Source organism: Orcinus orca, chromosome 21 (assembly GCF_937001465.1).
Source record: "Orcinus orca chromosome 21, mOrcOrc1.1, whole genome shotgun sequence".
Taxonomy (NCBI): Eukaryota; Metazoa; Chordata; class Mammalia; order Artiodactyla; family Delphinidae; genus Orcinus; species Orcinus orca.
The window spans coordinates 17,507,468-17,531,248 of record NC_064579.1 but is presented as its reverse complement, the minus strand read 5'-3'; the positions used below and the strand labels follow the sequence as shown (position 1 = coordinate 17,531,248).

Genomic DNA, 23,781 nt, shown 5'->3' with positions numbered 1-23,781 from the left:
TAATCAGGGCTTTAGCCTCGATATTCTGCCCTATATCTACGTAGTTTCTATATTGCAATCAGAAACTAAGAATTTAAAAGTTTTTTTTTAAAGATATATATATTTTTTTTTAATGAATTTATTTTTGGCTGTGTTGGGTCTTCGTTTCTGCGTGAGGGCTTTCTCTAGTTGCGGTGAGCAGGGGCCACTCTTCAACGCAGTGCGCGGGCCTCTCACTGTCGCGGCCTTCTCTTGTTGCGGAGCACAGGCTCCAGACGCGCAGGCTCAGTAGCTGTGGTGCGCGGGCTTAGTTGTTCCGCGGCATGTGGGATTTTCCCAGACCAGGGCTCGAACCCGTGTCCCCTGCATTGTCAGGCAGACCCTCAACCACTGCGCCACCAGGGAAGCCCAAAACAGTTTTTCTGAAAACACATTAATTTGCAAGGAGTAGAATAGAAATTGCATTAGCTCAAATAAAAGAGTTATTTTATGGATAAAAGCCATATCAAATCCGGGAACAGTGGTACTATGAGATCTAAGAAAGTATGGTAACCAGGTTAGCTCTAGAGACCCACATAGTAAGAGTTCAAGGACATTTATTCTCACATACTGGTGTGAACATGACTTGGCTGCTAATCCCATCAGTCTCTATGAGTCTTAGGTCAGAACCTAAAGATAAAGTATTGGCTTGGTCTAGCCTACAGATGTTTTCTATCTTTGTTCGTTTCTTACTCTAAGGCCAATCAGCTGTGCCTGGGATGAAAGGGGTGGAGTCATATGGGAACAGTTTCTAGGAAATACGAAGAATAGCTTCTCTTAGAAGGCTCAGTGGTCAGGCACCGGCGGTGTGCTGGTAAATGTTTAACAGCTGGTTCTAGGGTAGAAGACAGGGGAGTCCTGATTTGTAGCATTTACAGATTTCCATGGTGTATATACTCCCACCACAGCTGATGTCAAGCTACCAACATGACATTACTGACTGCAGAGTTGTGAAAAGATTCACAGTAGCACATCATTATATAAAATTTGCACGATACACATACAAAAGAGGTGACAGGAATAGTAAAAAACTTGGGGGAGTGATGAGTTTTTGGTACTTATTACCTTTGATTTTAATATAATTTATCTAATTGTAAATTTATATAACTTAATTTTTAAAATGTCTCTTACAACTTGGCTCACTAAATGCCTGAAAATTTAACAATCAGCTCTACTGAGCTTGAGCAAGGAGGCTGCACCACACGACTACTTAAAGATTACCATATTCATTAGAGAGTTTGGGAGCTCTTGAAGACCACTGTTTGATTCCAGAAGGAAACAGAATAAGAAGGACATAAAACTAAGCCAAAAAAGATCAGGATCTGCCTTTGGCCACAAATGGCAAAATGAATTTACCCATCCTTTAGTCAAGAAGAGCGTTAACAACCTTCCCTCTCTTCTTGGGGTCGTTAATTATTTTCAATCAACCTGCATGCAGATGTTACTATGGAATTTTTTTATTCTTTTTTTTCTAACTTTCTATTTTATATTGGAGTATAGTTGATTAAAAATGTTGTGATAGTTTCAGGTGTACAGCAAAGTGATTCAGTTATACATATACATGTATCTATTTTTTTCAAATTATTTTCCCATTTAGGTTGTTATATATTGTTGAGCAGAGTTCCCTGTGCTATACAGTTGGTCCTTGTTGATTATCCATTTTAAATACAGCAGTGTGTACATGTGAATCCCAAACTCCCTAACTATCCCTTCCCCCCCACCCTTCTCCCTTTATTTTTATTCTTTCCAATTAATTATATTTGTTTTTCCAAAGACTTGGAGTTAAGGAATCATCTCAGGTCTAGATGGGTGCAACTGACTAACCAGGACCAGGTGGAGACTATTCTAGAGCTGAGCCTGAAGCTACCTAGTTAAAAAGTGTTGCATTAAAAACTGCCACCCAGGGCTTCCCTGGTGGCACAGTGGTTGGGAGTCCGCCTGCCGATGCAGGGGACACGGGTTCATGCCCCGGTCCGGGAAGATCCCACATGCCGCGGAGCGGCTGGGCCAGTGAGCCATGGCCGCTGAGCCTGCGCGTCCGGAGCCTGTGCTCCGCAATGGGAGAGGCCACAACAGTGAGAGGCCCGTGTACTGCAAAAAAAAAAAAAAAAAAAAACTGCCACCCAATAGGGACCAACTTCATTTGATATTGCCAGGTGATTAGGTCTTGCTTTATGCTAATATTAATTTTTAGGTTTGATTAAAATGTTATTTCAAATTTAAAACATAACAATATAATACATCTAAACAATACTTGAATTTATTACATTTAAAATTCAGGGGTTTTGTTCACAGGAAGATGTTCATTTTAAGCCAAAGTAATAATAAAGTGGTTTTGGTTACTATGCAATATCTTTTTATGTTAGAATGAATCGGTTTGCCTCAAACACTAGAGACTGATCTAAAAGCAAAAAGTCTGAAAATAGGGGTGTTCATAAATTTCTTGGCAACTGAAGCATATCAAAACTCTTGTGCTTTGAAAATGTTTGCCATTTTTTCAGGATCATGTCAAATCTTATGTTCAGGAACCTGTAAACCTCAGACCACCACATCAAGGGAAGTAAAGTGAACCTTTCACTTGATGACAAGACTTTATAGAATACCACTAAACGAGTTTCTCTAACATCATCATGCAGGTGCCGGGGTCTCCTTGAACAAATTATTCAAGAATAAGGAGGTCTGTTCCTTCAATCCTTCCAGTGTTGTACAAGGAAACCATGTTTGATTAGAATTTTATTGTGTGTAGCATTTGTTTCAGGGCATATGCTTTGATCAAAATCTATGTAATGGAGGCTTGTGTTCTATGATATCCAGAATTAATCATTGTACTCTTGGCTATGGTTAAATATAATAATTACATTGACTTACTTATTAAACACCTATGTGCCTGTGAAGAGTTCATCCCTAAAATGAATTTTAAATAAAGAGGAACATCAAACAGTGATGGAACCCATATATGAAACTCAAGGTCATTATCCAAACTACCTGCTTTCTCAGACTGATAATGAATCAAATAAAGAAGGAAGAGCTAAAAGTTGAACTAACAGAGTAATTCATCATCTTAAGTCTCTTAAAAGTGGAAACAAATGAGAAATGGATTTCAGGACATGGGATAAATGTCCCTTTTTTTAAAATTTCCATTCTGTAGATTAAAATTAAATTTCCTTCTAATCTTTCTCTGATAATTATGCATGACTGCTATAACATGCAACTGGAAGAGGCCACCAGGCGGTTAGAGGTGTGAAACGAGAGAGAGGTCTTAAAGGTGGTAATACCACTCCGCAGCTTTGCACCGAGATTTAGTTGAATTTTAAATGTGGTATTAGTAAAAAATAAGATACTTTGAAAGACAGTTTATGTATACTATAAATGGATTATGTTAGAGTCAAAAATTATAAATTATGTAGCATTTACATAATAATGGGAGCTTGCAGATACATCTAGAGAAATATTGTGCTGTGTTTGAGAACTTCAGAAGTTGGAACCTCATATACATAAAATATCTTTATCTACATATTTGTTTTGCTAAAATATCAGTATTTGAGTCTCATAATTAGAACCATCCTTCTTTAAATCTCTAGCTTTAAGGGATGAAGAATTTAAGTAATTTGAAGAAATAGGTTTGTGAAAATCAGTCTATAAAGCAAAGTTACTGAATTCTATTTTCCAATTAAATTTTGACTTGATATTTGAATAGAGAATTGTAAAAATGTTAGGTTGAATGGAGCCATGGAGATAATCTAATCCAAGACCTGTATTTTAGGGGAGGAAACTTACCAGGAGGAATGTCCTAGTCTGAATTCTGTCTGCTTCCCCTCCCTAACAGGACTCTGCTTAGATACAAATTTTCCTAAATGTTTCTCCTGTTCCAAGGATGGTTTAATCTACCCTGCTACCTGCTTTCGACAAAATACCTCGAACTTCCCCATCTTAGCACCACCATTATCACGTTCTCCTCTACTTGTTTGTATCAGCCAATTAGACAGTAAGTGGCAGAAAGATGGAGATGTGTTTTGCCATTTAACAAACACAGACGGTACTTGTTATATAGTAAGAACTTATGTATTTTTTGAATGAAAGGCAAATATTTGTTTTTCTAAAATTACCTAGAATTCATGCAAATTTAACATGAATAGAATTCTTTGGGATACTAAAGATATGAATTAAATTGTTCAAAATTCAGAAACCCAAGTCAAGAAACTACTAGGTTAAAATGATTGGCCTGAAAAATACATTTCAATTGTAACAGCTCATTAGAGACACTTACAATTTATTATATTGATAACTTTGAGGAACTCATAGTGGGTCTGAGTTTACTGAAGTCAATCATAAAATACTGCTGTCTGAACCTTTCACCTCTCATTTTAAAAAATCTACATAAAGGTTATTTACTGTTGCAATTGTGTCTTTTTTGTTGTATATTCTGGTACATGCAGTTTTGTTTTGTTTTGTTTTTGCGGTACGCGGGCCTCTTACTGTGTGGCTTCTCCCATTGCAGAGCACAGGCTCCGGATGCGCAGGCTCAGCGGCCATGGCTCACGGGCCCAGCCACTCCGCGGCATGTGGGATCTTCCCGGACCGGAACACGAACCCGTGTCCCCTGAATCGGCAGGCGGACTCTCAACCACTGCGCCACCAGGGAAGCCCTGGTACTTGCAGTTTTATGGGAGATGCAATTCTCAAAGAAGAACTGTTCTTTCTATTGGTTTTGTGTGACAGCAGTCTACTCCGAATCCAGTTCCTTGCTGTTTCATCCGCTTGACTCAGCTCCTTGTCCTTGAACTCATTTCACAATTTCATTGCCAGCTAGAAGCTTATAGCCTTGTTCGCAGGAAGAGCTTCAGTCAAATATATTCAGCGTCAGCACTTCCGTGGTGTCCTGACAGCCCCACAGTATCTACTGAGCTGCATTTTATTCCCCATCAAGATTACTCACATTTTCACAACTTTCCCTGGATTTTTTTTCTTTGCCAAGGACCTCCTCATAATGGTGCTGTTTTTCTGTTTTCATTTTTGGAGGTGAGACTCACATGAGGAATTTACCAACAGCATGACTAGAAGTTGGAGAAGTGAAATCTGGCACAATTCCTTCCTCTCTATCAAGGTCCCTTTTGGCCTTATCGAGGGTCTGGCAGCAAATGCGCCTACATTGTCCCCTAGTGGCTGACCCCGTGAGAGACCCACAGCCCCTGTACCCCTGTGGCCGACTGCCCTTTCTCTCAGAGGTTGGCTTTTATGCCCAGGGGTGATTTTTCAAGATGAAAGATATTTGTACTAGTGTGCATGTGTTTACTAATAGTCAAATTAGGGAATTCCTTGGCGGTCCAATGGTTAGGACTCTGCTTCCACTGCAGGGGGCACGGGTTCAATCCCTGGTGGGGGAAATAAGATCCTGCATGCCGCACAGCGAGGCCAAAAAAAACAAAAACAAAAACAAAAAAACAGGTCAAATTAAATTTTACATATTTGAATAAACATTCTATGACTTCTAACCATTCTTAGGGGAAACGAAAAGATGAATTGAAACATCAAAGCAAGTACTTCAGGTTTCTGAAAAAGTTTTACAGTGTCTATCAATCAACCAACAGATATTTATCAAGTATAAAAAGTACGCCAGGGCTTCCCTGGTGGCGCAGTGGTTGGGAGTCCACCTGCCGATGCAGGGGACACGGGTTCGTGCCCCGGTCTGGGAAGATCCCACATGCCGCGGAGGGGCTGGGCCCGTGACCCATGGCCGCTGAGCTTGCGCGTCCGGAGCCTGTGCTCCGCAACGGGAGAGGCCGCAACAGTGAGAGGCCCGCATACCGCAAAAAAAAAAAAAAAAAAAAAAAAAGTATGCCAGGCACTGTTGTAGGCACTTGTTATACACTCATGAACAAAACAGACAAAGATCCCTGCCGGCATGGAGCATAACGTTCTAGTATGAGGACAGCACTAATGATCGTATTTCTCCTCAGGATAACATTCAAGCCAGGCTATTTGTAAACTTGATGTATTTCAATAACTGTACTACTATGAACTGTGTTCTTAACATCCAGTCATGTAGCTGGTGTCTGTCTTATCTCTCTAACCTGCCTTCAGGGCAAGCTGCAGACGACGGACCCGCAACATGTCACTCACATAGCTGGTAGCAGTTCCAGTCACACCTCGCCATACAAATGCGTTAGTCTGCTCCGTATACTATTTTCTCACTCCAGGGTGACTGTTATGGAGAGATAGGTATGTCTTCCTAAACTGTGTGCCAAAGTGTAAGCAGTGCCTTACCAGTCTTCCCTCTGGTCCGGGGGTGAAGACGCATCCCTCTCCCTTCAGCACCACTTGGCGAAAGGCCTCCTGAGCAGGTGTTGCCTGGGGCCAAGCTCCGGTTCGCATCAACAGGCCTAGTTATCTCAGGCCTCTAATTACGGGAGAAAAATGGGTAAAGAAGGCTTTAGTTACTCTTATCACATTACGGTGCTTAAAAGACACGAAATTTCAAGGTAATTTAATAAATTACTTTTTCATTGTCTAACTTTTAAAGGAAATATAATTCATCCATATTATTGATGTTGTGAAAGATTAAACACTTGTATCACCATTCTTGTAATGGTGTGTTTTATTTCTAACTAATTCTAAGGATAGACAATGAACAAATTCATTAAGTGTTTAAATCTATTGACTCCCTAAATTTTATAAATAGATTTTTTTTATATTTGGAAGAGTGTCATTAAAAAAAATCAGATGGCGATTCTATGCCCTCCAAAAATGCAATTTATTTTAATATTGATGATTTAATTTTTAGTTATTGTAATAAAATATGCTTTTAGTGTTTGTGTGGCATTATGTTTCAGTAGGATGAAGCACGTTTAACTTACATACTCTTTCTTTACTTTGAAAATGGAGAAATGAAAAACAAAGAGGTTTAGTGGCATCTGTGGATACATTCATAGTAAGGAGGCAATAAAGCAATGAAAAAAATACCAACCGTAACTTTTTCCAAATCCACTATTCAGTTGCTGATTCTGGGAGTAACCAAATAAAATATTGTGTATGAGCAATGACATCAGTTTGAACCACAGTTTTTTTAAAAGGTATATACTTCAGTTTCTCTAGAGAATCAGCTTTTATTACTATTTGGGTATTGGCAGCATTATTTGGTGGGAACAGCATTGGAAATGGATGTGAAATATTTTAATTAAAATTATGATTTTTCTATCAACTAGGTGACATTTCTCTGAGAGCCATCTTCCTCATTTGTAAAATGAAGATGTTTGGTTGAGGTAACTTGGCAAATTTCTTCCAAGTGATGAAAAATATGAAGTACTTTCACATTATAATTTTATGATACATTCGGATGATGGTAGAAGACCTTATGAAAGACAAATAAATGATGTATAGTCAGCCTGATGCTGTGGCTACTTCCAAAAGAACTTGTTTTAGAAGCATATTTCTTTCAGACCCATCTCTAAGTACTGTTAGTTAAAACTTTCATTGCAGGAAGCATTTTTCTGTGCTCCAAATAAGGCCACTATTAGATTCAATGATGTGTAAATCCCATAAGTCATCTTTCTTTTCTTGCAACTTAGAGCAGAACATGGAATTTTAAGTTGCCCCAAACACAGGGAAAATAGATACTGATTATCATCATTCAAATAATCACTTAGATGTTGTAGAACTAACGGATTTTCATATGCATTTATCCATATAATTCCTATAATATCAATAGTTCTGCAAGTTACATACAACATTCTTTAACCCAATTTTATAGAGGAAAAACTGAGTTCCAGGGAGGTAATGTAATGTTCCCAGGGTCTCATAACTATCGAGTGGAAATATCTTGCCTGTATCTAGTGAGGTGGATAGGAAAGAAAAAAAGTACAAGGCAAAAATTAAACTATGTTGTTTATTACTCTTGTTGCTCTCTGTGGGTAAAGTGAGAAGTGGGGCTGGATTACAGTAGTTGACATTCCTGGAACTAAGGAGAAAATAACAAAGATGTTCAATTTGTGTTAAATTTTCATTCTGCCTGAATTTGCCCCCCCCCCAAATTATGTGACTTCATGGTCAATTAATATTCCTTTTTTCACGTGTGTTTAATACTCTCCACAGAAAATATCCAACCTGTTCTGGTCAAGGTTTGAGATTTTGTGCAGACTGAGGCCCTTCTATGCAAATAGTTCAAATTCAGGAATTCTGATTTACCTTGACTACTTTACATGATAGCTATTGAATTTAGATATTCTCTCCTATAAATGAAGTGCTTCTAATATTTAAGTTGTGAACTTTCAAAGTTTACCCTAAAAACTTAAATTCTGATGTAATTTCATTCTTACAGAAAACTTACAAGAATACTACAAAGAACTCCACATACCCTATACTCAGTTTCTTCAGTCAACATTTCACTCCCCTGTTTTATCATCCATTCCTTCTTTTTCTGTGTATAGTCATATATACATTTTTCCTGAACCATTTGAGAATAATTTTGCAGACATCATGTCTCTTTATCCATAAAGTTTTATTTTGTATTTCCTAATACCTTTCTTTATATAGTCACAGTAAAATTGTCAAAATTAGGAAAGTTAACATAGATACAATACTATTAATTAATTCACAATCCATATTAAAATTTCCCCATTGTTTCAATAAAGTCTCTGTTTGTTTGTTTGTTTTTCTGGTTCAGGCTCCATAACAGGATCATCATCACATTTAGGTTTCATGTCTCTTTAGTTTCCTTTAATCTGGAACAGTTCCTCAACCTTTCTTTGTCTTTCCTGATTTTGACATTTTAGAGGCATATAGGCCAGTTGTTTTGTAGACTGTCTCTTATTTGGGGTTTAGCTGATGTCTCTTCATGACTAGATTCAGGATGCATTTTTGACAGTGACATCAAATAAGTGACATCATATCCTTCCTAGAGTGTCAAGAGGTATATGGTGTTGGTTTGTCCCATTATTGTTGTTTACTTTCATTATGCGGTTAAGATAGTATTTACTAAATTAATCCACTATGAAGTTATTATTTTCTTTTTGTGATCAAGAAACAATTTGTGAGGGGATATTTGAGACTATGTAAATAGCCTCTTCATCAAACTTATAATACACTAGTCTAACCCCACACACTGAGAAAAATAATCTTTGTAACTTAAATTCAGTATCTATGTATATTTTTATCTTTAGACCTTGATTATACAGTAAAAGAACTGTATTTGAAAGTTACTTAGTTTTAAAAAAAAATATCATCATTCCTTTCTGTGTGGTTATGTTATTCACTTGAATTTAGTTAGGTTGATTTGTTCCTGGTTTTATTCCACCCCCCCCCATTCTTATTTATTTGACTTAAAAAGATCTAGAACGTTAACATTTCTCTAAAAGTCCAAACTCCATAAAAAGTTCTCAAAGACATGTCATTTCCCATCTCTTCTACTCCATTCACATCCAACTCAGGTAGACAATTAACAGCATAACCAATTTCATTCGTTTCTGATTTATCCATCCCGTGTTTATTTTGGGGGAAAAAAAGCATATATAAAAGTTTCTTATTTTCTTTCTTTCTTACAGAAAAGATAGCATCCTATGGGTAAAGCATGCTAAAACTTTGCTCTTTTCAACTAATAGTATTTTCTGGAAATACTCCATGCTAATTTAAAGAGATCTAACTCATTCTTTTTTTCCAGGTATGTAATGCTCCATTGTGTGAGTATACATAATTTATTCATTCAGTTTCCCATGTGTGGAAATTTATGTTGCTGCCAATAATTTGTAATTACAAATAATAGATAATGTTGGGCAAATGTACTTTTATTTTATTGAATGTATAAGTCATGACTTTTAAATCAGCTTTTTTTCTTTTTCTCAAGTTATACACATGTAGAAGTAACCAAAGGCATAAACTCCTTTTTCATGTGCAAAAACAAAGATTCATAACACTATGCTTGCTGAAAATCTATATAGGAATTATATAGCCTGGAGAATTGTAACTACGTTTTGTGGAAGTAGAAATTGTACCACATATTTGTATAACAGCAAGGCAAGTGTGGTCTCTAGGAAGTATAGGTAAAGTTGATTAGATTGCAATGTATACTTAAAAGCTGAATAATGCACTCTTGTAAAACACTCTTCAAAATTATTTAACTTCCCATGATATCATCACAGCATGTGCAAAAAAATCTTTAGTGTTATCTTTTCCTGTCACGTGACTAGTGCAAACAAAAGAAATCCTTATCTTTTTGTTTCTATTCTGGCCCTTTATAAAATGGCATTAAGCACCATTCAAAACTTACATAGTAAAGGTTTGGTTTGAGGAAAAAAGATTTATTTTGTATTTCAAACAAATTATACTTGCTAAATTATAAAGCAAAAATTTTCCCACCAACTGAAGGTTTCTAGCATTTTACATGTATAGAATACTTTATAGTTTTAAAACCACTTTCCTAGATATTTTTACATTGAAGTCTCATAGCAACCCTTGGCATAGAGAACTAGGCAGGAGTTATATTGTATTTAATTTACAAAAGAGGAAACAGAGGCATTTAGAGAGTTTGAGAAAATTTCTCTGGGATGTAAGACTCTGGACTAAACATTGAACTAGAATCCAGGACATCTTTTTATTCTTTATAAAGTGGATTGTGCCTATTTCATAGCATTATTGTGGTGATCAAGTAAGGCAATGGACTTGAAAATGTTAAAGTTGTACAGAGATAGTAGTTTTATTATTAAAATTTTGGGGCTTTGGTGACTATGGGTAAAATTTCTCTGTATTTTACTATTTTGTATATATATGTATAAACACACACACATATATATCTATACATATATATGTGACCCAAGAGACTTAAACAGACTGAGAGATATGAATCACACAGCAGGACTTAAACTGTTCATGTGGGGAAATATTTTATAGACTGAACTAGTGCCTCTAGGAGCAAGTGACGATGCTATATAACCATTGCGGAATAATTAACAGCATTACATATTGTACAGAAGTTAGACCTTGAAACAAAGCTCATTAAAAGGTACTTGATCTTAGTTTTAAACCTTTAACTATCTTCTTTAAAAGTGATCAGTGTATGTACTGGCTACTTCAGTTTTCCCGCTATGAGATTCACACAACTTTGATCTAACTTTCTTTGATTTAACACTGCAATTAAGAAGATTTGGTTCAAAGTAAAAGCTCATTGGTTGATGTTTTCCACTGATGTGATAATGTTTACACAGATGTGCTTTGAAATCTTGATTATGGTGGATTTGGGGGTCCTACCACAAGACAGATTGCTGTTATTTGAAAGGTGAAATAATATGACACTTACCTGGTACAACCTTTAAAACAGACTTAGCTGAGTACATTTCTAAAGTGATTTATCTGTTTATTATTTTTAGCCAGTGTTTTTGTTTTATTTCATATCTATCAACAGTAAATCACTTGCTTTAAGGACTCTTTTATAACTTGGTTGCACAAGGGTCAGTACTTAGGACCGTAGTGATGAAAAGGTGTAACTTTACCTACTTTAAAGCACCTGCCAATTAATTAGCAAAAATCCCTTCAGAGCAAATAAAATAAAGCAGTCCCATCCATCTGCACTCCCAAGTTTAGGCCTTTGCTAAGCAGACCATGAAACAGGACTGAAAAAGTAATCTTTAGTGATTCCCTAAAACTTTTTGCTCAGGGGAAGCACAAAAATCTGCCAAATGATTCTCAACTCTTCTGCCACTGAAAAATTTTAACTTAAAGATCTTAAATTTAACTAGTGGTACAAAACCAAAGTTTTAAGTTTTAAATGGATGTGTATGCAGCTCCTTCAGCTCAATGACTTTTGATTTCACAAATATGCACGGGCAGTCCCACATTTTACTAGCGACTTTTTGCGTCTGAAAAACACATCGAGAATCAACACTGTTCTCCATTTAGTTGTTTTTATAATTCAAATGTGAACAACCCCCAAAATCTAGTCTTAAAGAAAATGCAACTAAGAACAGGGAAGTGCTCTTAGATTGGATAATGGCCCCAGAGCCCACTCATCATTTATGACACTATTACAGATATTCATTTTCTATTCGTGGCAAATATAAGAATGTAACCCATCTCTTTTCAGCCTACTTGGATTTACTCTTAATCCCTAGATTCATAATTATATTACATTACTATATTAAGTTGATTAGGCATGGACATATATACACTACCAAACGTAAAATAGATAGCTAGTGGGAAGCAGCCACATAGCACAGGGAGATTAACTCGGTGCTTTGTGACCACCTAGAGGGGTGGGATAGGGAGGGTGGGAGGGAGGGAGATGCAAGAGGGAAGAGATATGGGAACATATGTATATGTATAACTGATTCACTTTGTTATAAAGCAGAAATTAACACACCATTGTAAAGCAATTATACTCCAATAAAGATGTAAAAAAAAGTTGATTAAAAGTTCACAAACTTAGCACACAACTTTAAATTTCCATATAGATATAAGGCAATCTTGGTTGTATCTTGTGCTACCTGAGTAAAGATAAACATTAAAGAGAACCTGGGAAGGGGGATGGGGTGTTCCTAACCTAACCTTGATTATGTAAAGAAAATCCCCCATCTAAATGATAAAAGAAAAGAGTAATGCTTGTACATTTTATTAGTGTTTTAAAATTAGTGAGTTAAACTGTCAAAGCTTTGATTTTCCTTTCATGTGTGTCTGGGCAGGTCTAAGCCTCAGGTAACGCCCTTTTTCCTTCTCCCTCTCTTACCTTTCTTTGCACCTGTCCACTGTAGGCTCCCAGCAGCTCCCAAGGAGTCCAATTCTCCTCTTCTCTCCTTTTCCTCCTCCTACCCATCCCCTCCTCCCCGCCCCCGCTCCCAGTTCCCTCCCTTCCCCCCTTCCCTTCTTCAATATACCTGCCAAGCTGGGCTCCTTTTAGCAGCGATCTATCACTGCAAAGGAGCTCACATCAAAGGCAATCGCACGGCCGCAGCAGAACAGCATCACGGTTGTTCCAAAGACAACCCCAAAGAGCGGCCTTGACTGCGCCTCCCCGAAGTTGCTGGCCAGCTTTGGCCAAGTGCGGGAATGATTTTTGCGACTGCATGGATAGAGAGCCGTCAAGGGCCCCTTCTGGTCACTTCCGAAGAGCAAAAACGTGAGAGGAGGCCGGTTTAAGATTTCAAACAGAACCTCCCCAGCGAGCATGAAAGGACTTGATTAGCATATGTCAAGAGGACCCGCATATATACTGTGTGTATGTACACAGGACTCTGATCCGTTTGCGGAGTTGGAGCCCCAGGCCCAGCCCCAGTATTGGCAGCGGCAGCTATAGATGTTTCTGCAAAGCCAGCAACCGGTTCCCACCTACCCCAGGAGAGAAGATCGCTCCAAGACAGTGAAAGCCTCCCTGCTCTCAGTGCAAAGTTCATCCAGCGACCTCACGGGACTAACCGGGCCTTAGCTTGTTTGCGCTTGTTTGGCTATAATTTTTCTCCATTCACCTCCCCATCCCTGCTCTATTTTTTTTATTGGGGGTCTTTTGTTTTCCGGATCCGCCGCCTCTCCCTCCGGCCGCCCCATGGCTCCCTTAGCCGAGGTCGGGGGCTTCCTGGGCGGCCTGGAGGGCTTGGGCCAGCAGGTGGGCTCGCACTTCCTGCTGCCTCCTGCCGGGGAGCGGCCGCCTCTGCTGGGCGAGCGCCGGGGCGCGGCGGAGCTGGGCGCCCGCGGCGGGCCCGGGGCTGCGGAGCTGGCGCACCTGCACGGCATCCTGCGCCGCAGGCAGCTCTACTGCCGCACCGGCTTCCACCTGCAGATCCTGCCCGACGGCAGCGTGCAGGGCACCAGGCAGGACCACAGCCTCTTCGGTACGTACCGGCACCCCGCCTCCCGCGCTCCTCTGCTCCCCCTCTTGCGTCTCCCTCCCCGTTCGCGGATGGAGTCGGGACTACGTGGGGCCGGGAGCCCCCGGAACCCTTCCAGTGTGAGGTGCTGGCCTGGGCTGCTGGGCGGCCAGCGAGGCACCGGACGACTTTCCCCGCCCGCGGGCCGCCGCGGTTGCCGGCAGGCCTGCTGCTCCAGACGCTGAGGGCAGGAGGAGAAAGGGGGGGTGCTCCGCCCGCACCTGGCTGCCCTGCCCTTCCTGCTGCCTGGGACACCGAGCCCTGGACTCGGAGCCACATCTTTCCCGCACTCCTTACCTCGCAGGCAGTTTTTTGTTTTTGTGTTCAAAATCCCTATTATTTTCTCCTACTTCCTCTCATATTTCCCCTTAACAAAAGTTAACAACCGGAAGCTTCTTTAAACCTGCCCTGCAGCTGTGCAGTTGATGAGTCTCCCGTGGCTACTGCTCAAAGGATAGCTCTAACACAGGAGGCGAGCTTTTACGTGTCTACCTAGAGAACCATAAATGTTCACCTGAAAAGGTAACAGATTAACTTTCCGTGGGTACCATCGCTACTGTCACAGGCTCACCTGCCTGCAGTTCTCAGCGCTCTTAAAGTTTGGTGAGGGGAAAAAAAAAAAAAAAGCTTATCCGGCTACTGAGCATGCCCAGTCCTTCAGCCAAGATCCTCTTTAGAAATTGTGAAATCTGAAAGCAAAGATCTTGGTATTGACCTTAGGTAAGAGGAAATGGGGAAGCGAAAGAAGATACGGGTGGGAACACAAAGGGACGTATTTCAGAATACCTCCAACAGTGCCTGGGAGCAGAAGGGGTTAAAAGAAAGAAACAAAAACAAAAAAAACCCGAATGATTGTTAAGGCAGATTGTTAAGACACTAGATTGGGAAACCATAAGGTCTCGATTGTTAATTACCCCCTAACTAGCTGGGTGACTAGCACGTGCCCTCACCGGTCTAAGCCTTAGTTTTCTTGTCTGTACAATGAGGTTAAATCAGGTGATTCTCTCAAGATGCTCTCCTGTTCTAACAGCCCAGAATCTTTCCTCCACTGTGGAAGTTTTCATCATATTAGAGTTAACTGGCTAGCACTCTCAAAGGATTTTGATCATCAAACTTGGGACTTCATTAGAGAGAATCAGTGTATTTCATTTTAAAGATACCATTTACCTGTCAGCAGCAATGTGAAAGGGCCTAACATAGTGTCAGTTTTCCTTTTCTTTCCTAAGTACTGGAATTCTTTGAGAATCTCTTCTCTGAAGGGCCCTCTCTTATCCTCACCCCTGTTCTTATTTGGCTTTCTTTTTTTTGACTTGTAGTCCTCATTAAAACTTTGGGGAAGTGTAAATCTCAGTTTGAGGGGCATTTGTAACTCTAGATGTAGAAATGAGCATGTGGTAGTCATTTGGTAGCACTTAAAGGCTTAGAAAATTAACTTTTTAAAACCCACATGTTTGCAGCTTCCACTGATCTCTTCCAAATTCCCATTGACTATGAGTCCAGAGTGTCATGACCTAGTGGCCCCCCTTGGGGTCACTTTCAGAAAGTAGTTTCTAAATTGAGGAGGCTGAGATTCTGAGTCTAAAGAACTTTGTGACACCAGGTGGCTCAGTTCCCTTGCCTGTAAGAATTACTGCATTACAGAAAAACCCTCCAGCTACCAGAAGGATTTAGAAATGAATGCAAATGTGATAATGCCTATAAGTAGAGCAGGTACAAGTTAAGCTTAGGTAATATTCAGACATCTCCCCCCCAACACACCGGGATACATAGTATAAGCTTGGAAATTCTATTTTTAAGACCCTTATAATTCAACCATAATCTCTCCAATGTCAAGAGTTGCTTCTTCCGCTTTGTGTCTCTTTATAAGACTGACTCTACGGGAAGAGATTAGTAAATACTTATAGACTTGATAACATTCATTAAACTGGTATTTTACTTCATTCCTTAATAAATGTTGCATATCAGAATGACCATCTTAGTAGAATTTTTTTTTTTTGGCTAAAATTTTGTATGCTTATTTAGTAATTGGAAAAATATGACTTGGACTGATGTTTGTGCTGGTTTAAGCCACTCTGTGGTGCAAGGGTACCTATCAGAACAAAATATTTACTGTTACACAAAGGAACGATAACCCAGATTAGCATTGTAGCTTAAAGGAGTAACAACTTCTAGGATGCATTAGAGTGCATCCTAGTGGCCTGTGATAGCTAAAACATCATAATTTATAACAAGAGAGTGCAGGTGAGAAGAAAGTATATATACAACATGTGTAATATTATAAGCTTCTCTCTATATTTGCCTTCTCTTTTTAGTGCTTCAATTATTAACTATGAAATTATTTTTCTCTCTAAAAATTCATTTCTGTGTCATCAAAGTAAGAATTTTGAAAATGCTTAAGATGTGCTATTTGAGATGTTAAAGTAACTAACATTTTTGATAATTTATACTAATTTGGCTATGATTCAATAAAAAATTCAGAATACTGTGTTTTAAAATTTCAAAACCACATCAATAGAATATAAACAAAAAGATCCCTGTAAGGTTTAAAAAATTTCCTATCTGAGTTAGCTCTGTATTTATAATAGAGTTTTCCTGCACAGTAGTACAGTAGGAAGATTTTACCTAATACATAAACCTGGAATCATTACTTAAAAAAAAAAAGTTTAGCCTGAGATCAAACATATTCCTTTAAAGACCTTTCTTTTATTCTCCCCTATTCTCCATAGATTTGTCTGATGTGGTTGCATTGTGGGTTGACTCACCTCTTTATTATGATTTTAAAAAAGGCTGGCTTTGAAAATGATACCAAAAAGACAAAGTACCTCCAAGTATTTTTATGGGACACTAGGCATTAGAAAATCTATCTAAAATCTGTGATTACCTCTTAAGGAAAGCTTTTCATGTCTACTCTTTGTTAAAGAATTAGCTTAGTTGCCACCTCATATTATAAATAAGAAAGACTTGTCAAATCTCATTTAAGAATCAAATGATTACAAATTACTCTGTGGTATACTATTTCCTTGTGGAGAGAAAACGATCAGAATTTAAAAGTGTGGCTAAAATCTTTAAGAGGAATATGAAAAGCACATAACTTTTTTCCCATCAGCCCCTATGAGCCATTGCAAAATTATTTCGACCTTGTTATAAGTATATGAGGCTTTGGATGTCGTTTAATGAAGTTGAAGCTATTGAATATAATTATTCTAAGAATATATATAATTTCTTGTCTTTCTACAATTACATATTTTTTGACAACATAACGGCATTATTTTAAGATGAGAATTAAAGTGTAAGTGGTTTGCAATTTAGTTTTGCAAGAAAAATGGATACTTTATAAGATCTGTTTTATAATTGATTTATATGGAAATGAATCTTGTATTGTACTTGAAAACTAGTTCTATTATACAGTCTAATCAGTTAATCAGTTCCTGTTCTTTGAAAGACAAGAGCATCTTAACGTAAATCAGATACTTAAAGAGAATTAAGTTACAAGTGAACTGCAGTACACTTCTCAGTTTGAATGTAACATTCATTACAACTTCAAGTAATTATACATTTGTAAGTATATCTGGATGAAATTCCATTAACGTATCTTCTTCTACCAATCATGTTTTGGGCCTATATTTTTGTTTCTAACAGGAATCACTCACTAATGAGCTTGGCAGTACATTTAATTTTCCTTTACTTCCCACCTCTGTATCAGTCATTATAATGGCTATCCTATGAGGTCTGTATCTTCCTACTATATCTTACCTCCTCTCTGCCTTAGGCTCTCATACAGGGACAGTGACTCTTTCAAGCCACTTAACAGGCAATTTAGCAGTACGATATTGTTGCTGTAAGATCCTTGTTAGCTCTAGTGCTCTACATGATCTCCTAATAGTTTGCAAGAGCTCATTTGAGCTCTTCAGAATCTATGTTTAGAGCTTAAGCATCCATGTTTCTGCCAAAGAGTGAATTAGGATCTGGACAGAACAGAGACCTCCATATATGCAAATAGCCAGATTTTGCACTTTCCTTTGGCCTTGGGAACGTCACGTGTCCAAACAAGAACTTGTATAATAAATCAAGAAATGACTTAAGATCAAGAGTCAGGCTAAATGGTACACATTTATACTGTTTGTAGAGCTTAAGAGGGAGTGAAGGGGTGAAGGTAGAAAGCTATTGAGGAAGGCAGTTCCAAGCATAGAAAGTACGTCTATATACTTTTTCACCAAAGAGTCTAAAGAGAAGAACAAGACAAAGACATTAGTCCAAAGGTTAGTGTGTGCAGAGAAAAAGAATGATGCAGAGGGAAGCATTAAGGTTTTTTGTTGTTGTTGTTTTTGTTTAACTATGGTGTATTAAGAGTATTGAGTGGAGAGTTTTCGGTACTAATTTACCTATAGATAAATGAAAATAATTCTGGAAAGTTATTGAAAGCAAAATCTACTTGCATGCTAAATTCTTGGTATTTGGCTATTACATTTCATGAATTATAAAGTCCTTTTACTTCTTTGAACCATAAAATTTATTTTTAAGGATCGTGGGACAGGAAATAGCATATTATATAATCTGTAAATTTTGAAACTACTGTCTTGTCCTCAAGAAGCACTGTTTTGAAGTACAAACATTGGATTAGGGCTCAGAAGATGTGAGTTCAAGTATCTGTCCTATTAATTACAAATATCATGCCTTTAAGCAAGCCTCAGTTTCTTTATATGTAAAATGGGATAGTAATATCTTCTATGCTTATCTTAGGAGGTTGTTTTTGAGGACCAGATAGAAAGTACTGATAAAAGTAGAAGCCCTTTATAAACTACAAAATACTAATACACCCATATAAGGTATACTGGCTGCTGCTAGAAAAAAATTTACTTGATTCATAGTAAGCAAAAACAAAGCAAAACAATTAATAGAACATGGTTGTAGTTAATAGAATCAAGGAGGAGAATTATGAACACCTCTATTATGTACTAATTTTATGGTAATAATGGTTTCCATTTATTGGGTGCCTAAATGTGTTAGTCTTTACCACTCTCCTGTAAGGAAGCATTTCACCCATTTTGCGTATGAGGAAATTGAAGTTCAAAGAAGACAAATGACTTATGTAGACTAATCAGTAAGTTACTGAACTGGATTCAAACCCAGGTCAGTCTGGTTTAAGGTTTTACACCCTTAACATTTTATCATGATGAACAATTTTTGGTTTTTTAGTTTTATTCATCTGTAAACTAGGAGGCTCATCATAATGACAACTGTACATCACTTTTCAGTTTACAAAGGACTTCCACATACATCATTATATTTAGCAATTTGATCTACTGCTCTTTGGAAGATTTTCATTAGTCGTATGTTCTCTAATAAATGCAAATCATTATTTTGTTTATAAATTCAGGTATCCTGGAATTCATCAGTGTGGCAGTGGGACTGGTCAGTATTAGAGGTGTGGACAGTGGTCTTTACCTTGGAATGAATGACAAAGGAGAACTCTATGGATCAGTACGTATTTTTTAAAAAATTATTGTAATTCATTAAATAATGACTATCCATTTTATAAGTAAAATAGCTACCGATTATGCATATCAGAAGAAATACATAAACAACATACTTAAGTAGAAATTAAAAATCTAGATCCTGATAAATTTCCACATGTCTAGGCAGTAGTATAGCAACTCACTTTCATTTCTTTTTTTTTTTTTTTGGCTGCGTTGGGTCTTTGTTGCTGCATGCAGGCTTTCTTTAGTTGCTATAAGCAGGGGCTACTCTTCCTTGCAGTGCGTGGGCTCGTGGGCTCAATAGTTGTGGTTCGCCGGCTCTAGAGTGCAGGCTCAGTAGCTGTGGCACATGGGCTTAGTTGCTCCACGGCATGTGGGATCTTCCTGGACCAGGGATAGAACCAATGTCCCCTTCATTGGCAGGCGGATTCTTAACTACTGCGCCACCAGGGAAGTCCCCTCACTTTCATTTCTTAAACCCTAAAACTTTATTGCTTTTAGCTCACTAGTTTTTTTTCTGCCCATTATCCTGGTACCAGAGACAGAAAAATGAGAGCATTTTCTTCTTGCCATGTTAGATTCTTTTCATCTTTACATTCATTTAATATAAATTTTCTCTACCTATTATTACCTTCATAGATAAGTATACATCACTGACTTGCTGACCTTTGCAATATAGGAAATGAATGAATGAAATCTTAGGATACCTTAAACAATAACAGAAAATGGCAACCACACTAGTTGGACTGTATCTGCAGACTTGATAATTACAGTAGCCATGCTCTTACTCAGAGTTGCATTGGGCAGTTTTTAACTTATCACTGGGGATAAGTGCACACATCTGTAGGTCTACTATAAATGTTTTAAATATGGAACTTACAGTAAACTTTTCAAGTTAATACTTCATCAGTATAAGGTTTTTTTAATTTTCTTTTTTCTTTTCTTTCCTTTTTTTTTTTAACGACAAAACAGCAAAAACAACACAAGAATTAGAGCAACAGGATAATATAAAACTCAATCTGCAGTACTATGTAGATCTTTCGCTTTCACTGTATCATTTTTTAGTTGCTCACAGTTGCTATATAATTGTAAGAAAATTGTTAAAGCATAAATGTGGGCCACTCCCACCCATTCCCTCATGTGAAATCCCTTCTTAAAGTCCAAGTCTCTGTAGCTATTTCCAAAGAGAATTTACTTTTATGATTTAGCAGATGACACTATCTGGTACCTTCTTTTTTCTTAAAATCTCAATTGAGACCACAATATACAGTTAGAATCTCAATATACACTGAGGAAAATCGGTTATCATATTTCAGTAAATGGTACTCCACTTAATATCTGTCCTTCTAAGGGCAACACTTGCCCTTTCTGGGCTTTCTGTCAGCTCAGAAGAAGGAGAAATAATGCATTGTGTAATCTCCTAAGAGTAGAATTACAATTGAAAGAGGAAAACATGCACATAATCTTCCTTCTTCATGTATGTGTCAGATTAAAAAAGCAACTGTAGTCTACCCCTTGGGATAATATACAGTCCATCTTGAAAAGACAAGAAATCACTGGGCTTTTTACCTAATAGTAATATCCAGATATAAGTTAATTGTGGGGATTATGTCATCAAACAATAAATTCATAAAGGGAAGATATATGACTTGGAGTGATGATCTTGAGTTAGGAATTTGAATGTTAGCAAGGTCTTGAAACGTTTCAAGATGGTAGTGGAGATTTGCTGTGTAGAACTTTGGCATCTAATGATGGAACAAGATAAACTACAGGCCTATTTGCCAGTGATGGTGATGGAAGGGAGGTCAAATGGAGCATGGGCAAGTTTAGAATATTGTTTGAACATAAAATTGAGAATTGACATTTAACTTAGAGTTCTGTAAACTAAACTGCTGGATGGAGTCACCTGGGAGAAAGAATTCCAGATAACATGAGAACTAAAACAGAACAAAGCAAAAACAATCTACCCTCTCTCCTTCTTTGACAAGGATATAGTTATAGGCAAAGAAATAGAGAGTTGAGACTTTTCTAAGGAAATTCTCTTAAAGATATCTTTTTCAATGGCAGTTATCTTCTCTCTTTTAGGAGAAACTGACTTCTGAATGCATCTTTAGGGAGCAATTTGAAGAGAACTGGTATAATACCTATTCATCCAACATATATAAACATGGAGACACTGGCCGTAGGTATTTTGTGGCACTTAACAAAGATGGAACTCCAAGAGATGGTGCCAGATCTAAAAGACATCAGAAATTTACACATTTCCTGCCTAGACCAGTGGATCCAGAAAGAGTTCCTGAACTGTACAAGGACCTACTAATGTACAGTTGAAGGGTGATAGTGTCTTTACTGAAGAACCAAACTACAACTATTCTTTCTTATTACAGTTTGCATCATAAAATAATAACACAGGAAGACCTTCAGAATCTTATGGAGTCTATTTTCCACTGGGAGACTGAATTTGGAAAGAATATTGAGAACAAACAAACAAAAAATATCTTGACTTGAAGTAGATCAAGATCTCTCTTTACAAGTGGATTAAGTTCCCTCGGGTACACTGGCTCTGTCCTCACTTGTAGATTGAAGCTGAAAATCTGTTAAACTGTGGGTAATGGGAACCCTACCTAGTTTGCTGCTGGTGCCTCACCTCTCTGGAGTATGTTTACTTTAAAAGTTACATTAAAAATAGATACTTCATGTTGAAGAGATGTATTGACATAGTTGGCCAAGATCATTGCTACATAAATTTTGAGAACCTTGTAGGATTTTGCAGGTTACAGCATTTTTATGTAAAAAATTTGGGTGAAACATGGACTATGAAACATGCCACACCAAGACGGAACATTTTTTTTTAAAAAGGATGGACCTATTTATACATTTTCAGTTTGCAAATATTTATTATATATATTTATTTATTAAAGAGTTTATTTTTTACTAGTATATGAAGATAATACAAGAGAAAAAAACAACAAAAATTTCTTTATCGTGCCATTACTTTGTTGTGATGTCTTGGGCTGTAAAGAAGACATCATTATTGCTACACATTAAACATAGAATAAGATCTTGAATTTCTTTTTAAAAATAAAGTATAGCATAGATTATATTTTTTTGCAGTCAATTGCCTTCTAAATGTAACATTGGTTTCTTTGGCCTAGAAAAATGCTGTATCAATTTGTATTGAACTCAACACACATTCAAAAAGGGAATTAAACATTTTAATTTTTATGTTTTGGTTTCATTCCTTTTCAGGTGGAGTTATTCTACTTATAGGACATATTTTTAAAGTGACAAAATTCTGAGTTCCTAGAGAAAAGCTTGATATTTAGAGAACTTCTAATGGTGAAAATTATTGGACATTATAAGCCATTTATGCTTACTTATTTTCTTAGTCTGGCAAAGCCCATTTCTTTTCACCCACTATGATCACAGAAAGAATGTGTCTTTGTGGTACCACCATTAATAATAGTAAGGCTTCATCTACCTATCCGAGTGTGCTATCTTTTCCGTTATAGCCGCTATTTTGTCATTATTTCAATAAACGGTCATTAAGCCTACTATGCAGAAGATACTGTGAGGCACTAAGGAAAATATGGTGATCAAGCCAGAGGTGGGTCCTGCTTCATGGAGCTTAACGTCTAGTAAGGGAAACTAACGAACACCGTAACTGTGAATTGTGACCTGCTCTATGAGAAAAACAAGGTTCAGACACAGAAAAAAAGAGAATAAATTTAGATAGGGTGAGTCAGAGGCTTCTCTAAAGAGCTGACATTTCTTAAAGGATAAGGCTAAGAGGAGAATAAGAGCCTAAAAGGAAGAGGAAACAGTGAGTCTGGAGTCCCTAAGGTGAGAAAGAGCTTTGTGGCTGGAGCTGAGTGACCAATTGGGAGAGTGGCACATATAAGTTTACAGAGCCACACAGATACAAATCCTGTAGGTTCTTAAAGACATTTCTGAGGTTTTATTTGCTCCTACCCAGCAGTTGTCAATGTCACCACCCTCACATTAGCAGTCATCGTTGGGAATGTGGTTACAATCATGGAAGCAGCTGTCACCAGTTAGAACCTGGAAGTCTTGGTGAAACACATTGCTGGGCTTCCGCCCCACAGTTTCTGATGTGTGGGTCTGGGGTGAGGCCTAAAAATTTACATTTTTAACAGGTTCCCAGGTAATATTGATGCAGTTGGTCTGGAGACCATACTTTAAGAACCACTAGTCTAGAGCAGTGTTTCTCACACTTTAATGTACATGCAAAATCACCTGGGGATCTTGTTAAAGGACAGATCTGTTAAACTAGGTCTTGGTTAGGAGGTGAAGAGCTGAACTTTTGCATTTCTAACAATGTTCCAGGTGATGCTTGAGATGGCCAGACCATGCACCACACTTTGAATGAAAGACTAACTGTTGCTTTAATGTTCTCTGGAGTTATTCCTGTTAATTCATCCTCT

At 37.8% G+C, this 23,781-nt stretch overlaps 1 protein-coding gene across 1 annotated transcript; it reads left to right on the top strand.

Annotated features, from left to right (window-relative positions):
• The first annotated feature begins 12,980 nt into the window (after positions 1-12,980).
• Positions 12,981-22,556, top strand: FGF20 (fibroblast growth factor 20). Its single transcript, XM_004277170.3, has 3 exons — positions 12,981-13,823; positions 19,237-19,340; positions 21,422-22,556. The coding sequence occupies exons 1-3, from the start codon at positions 13,538-13,540 to the stop codon at positions 21,665-21,667; spliced, it is 636 nt and encodes a 211-aa protein (XP_004277218.1). The 5' UTR covers positions 12,981-13,537; the 3' UTR covers positions 21,668-22,556.
• The last annotated feature ends 1,225 nt before the right edge of the window (positions 22,557-23,781 follow it).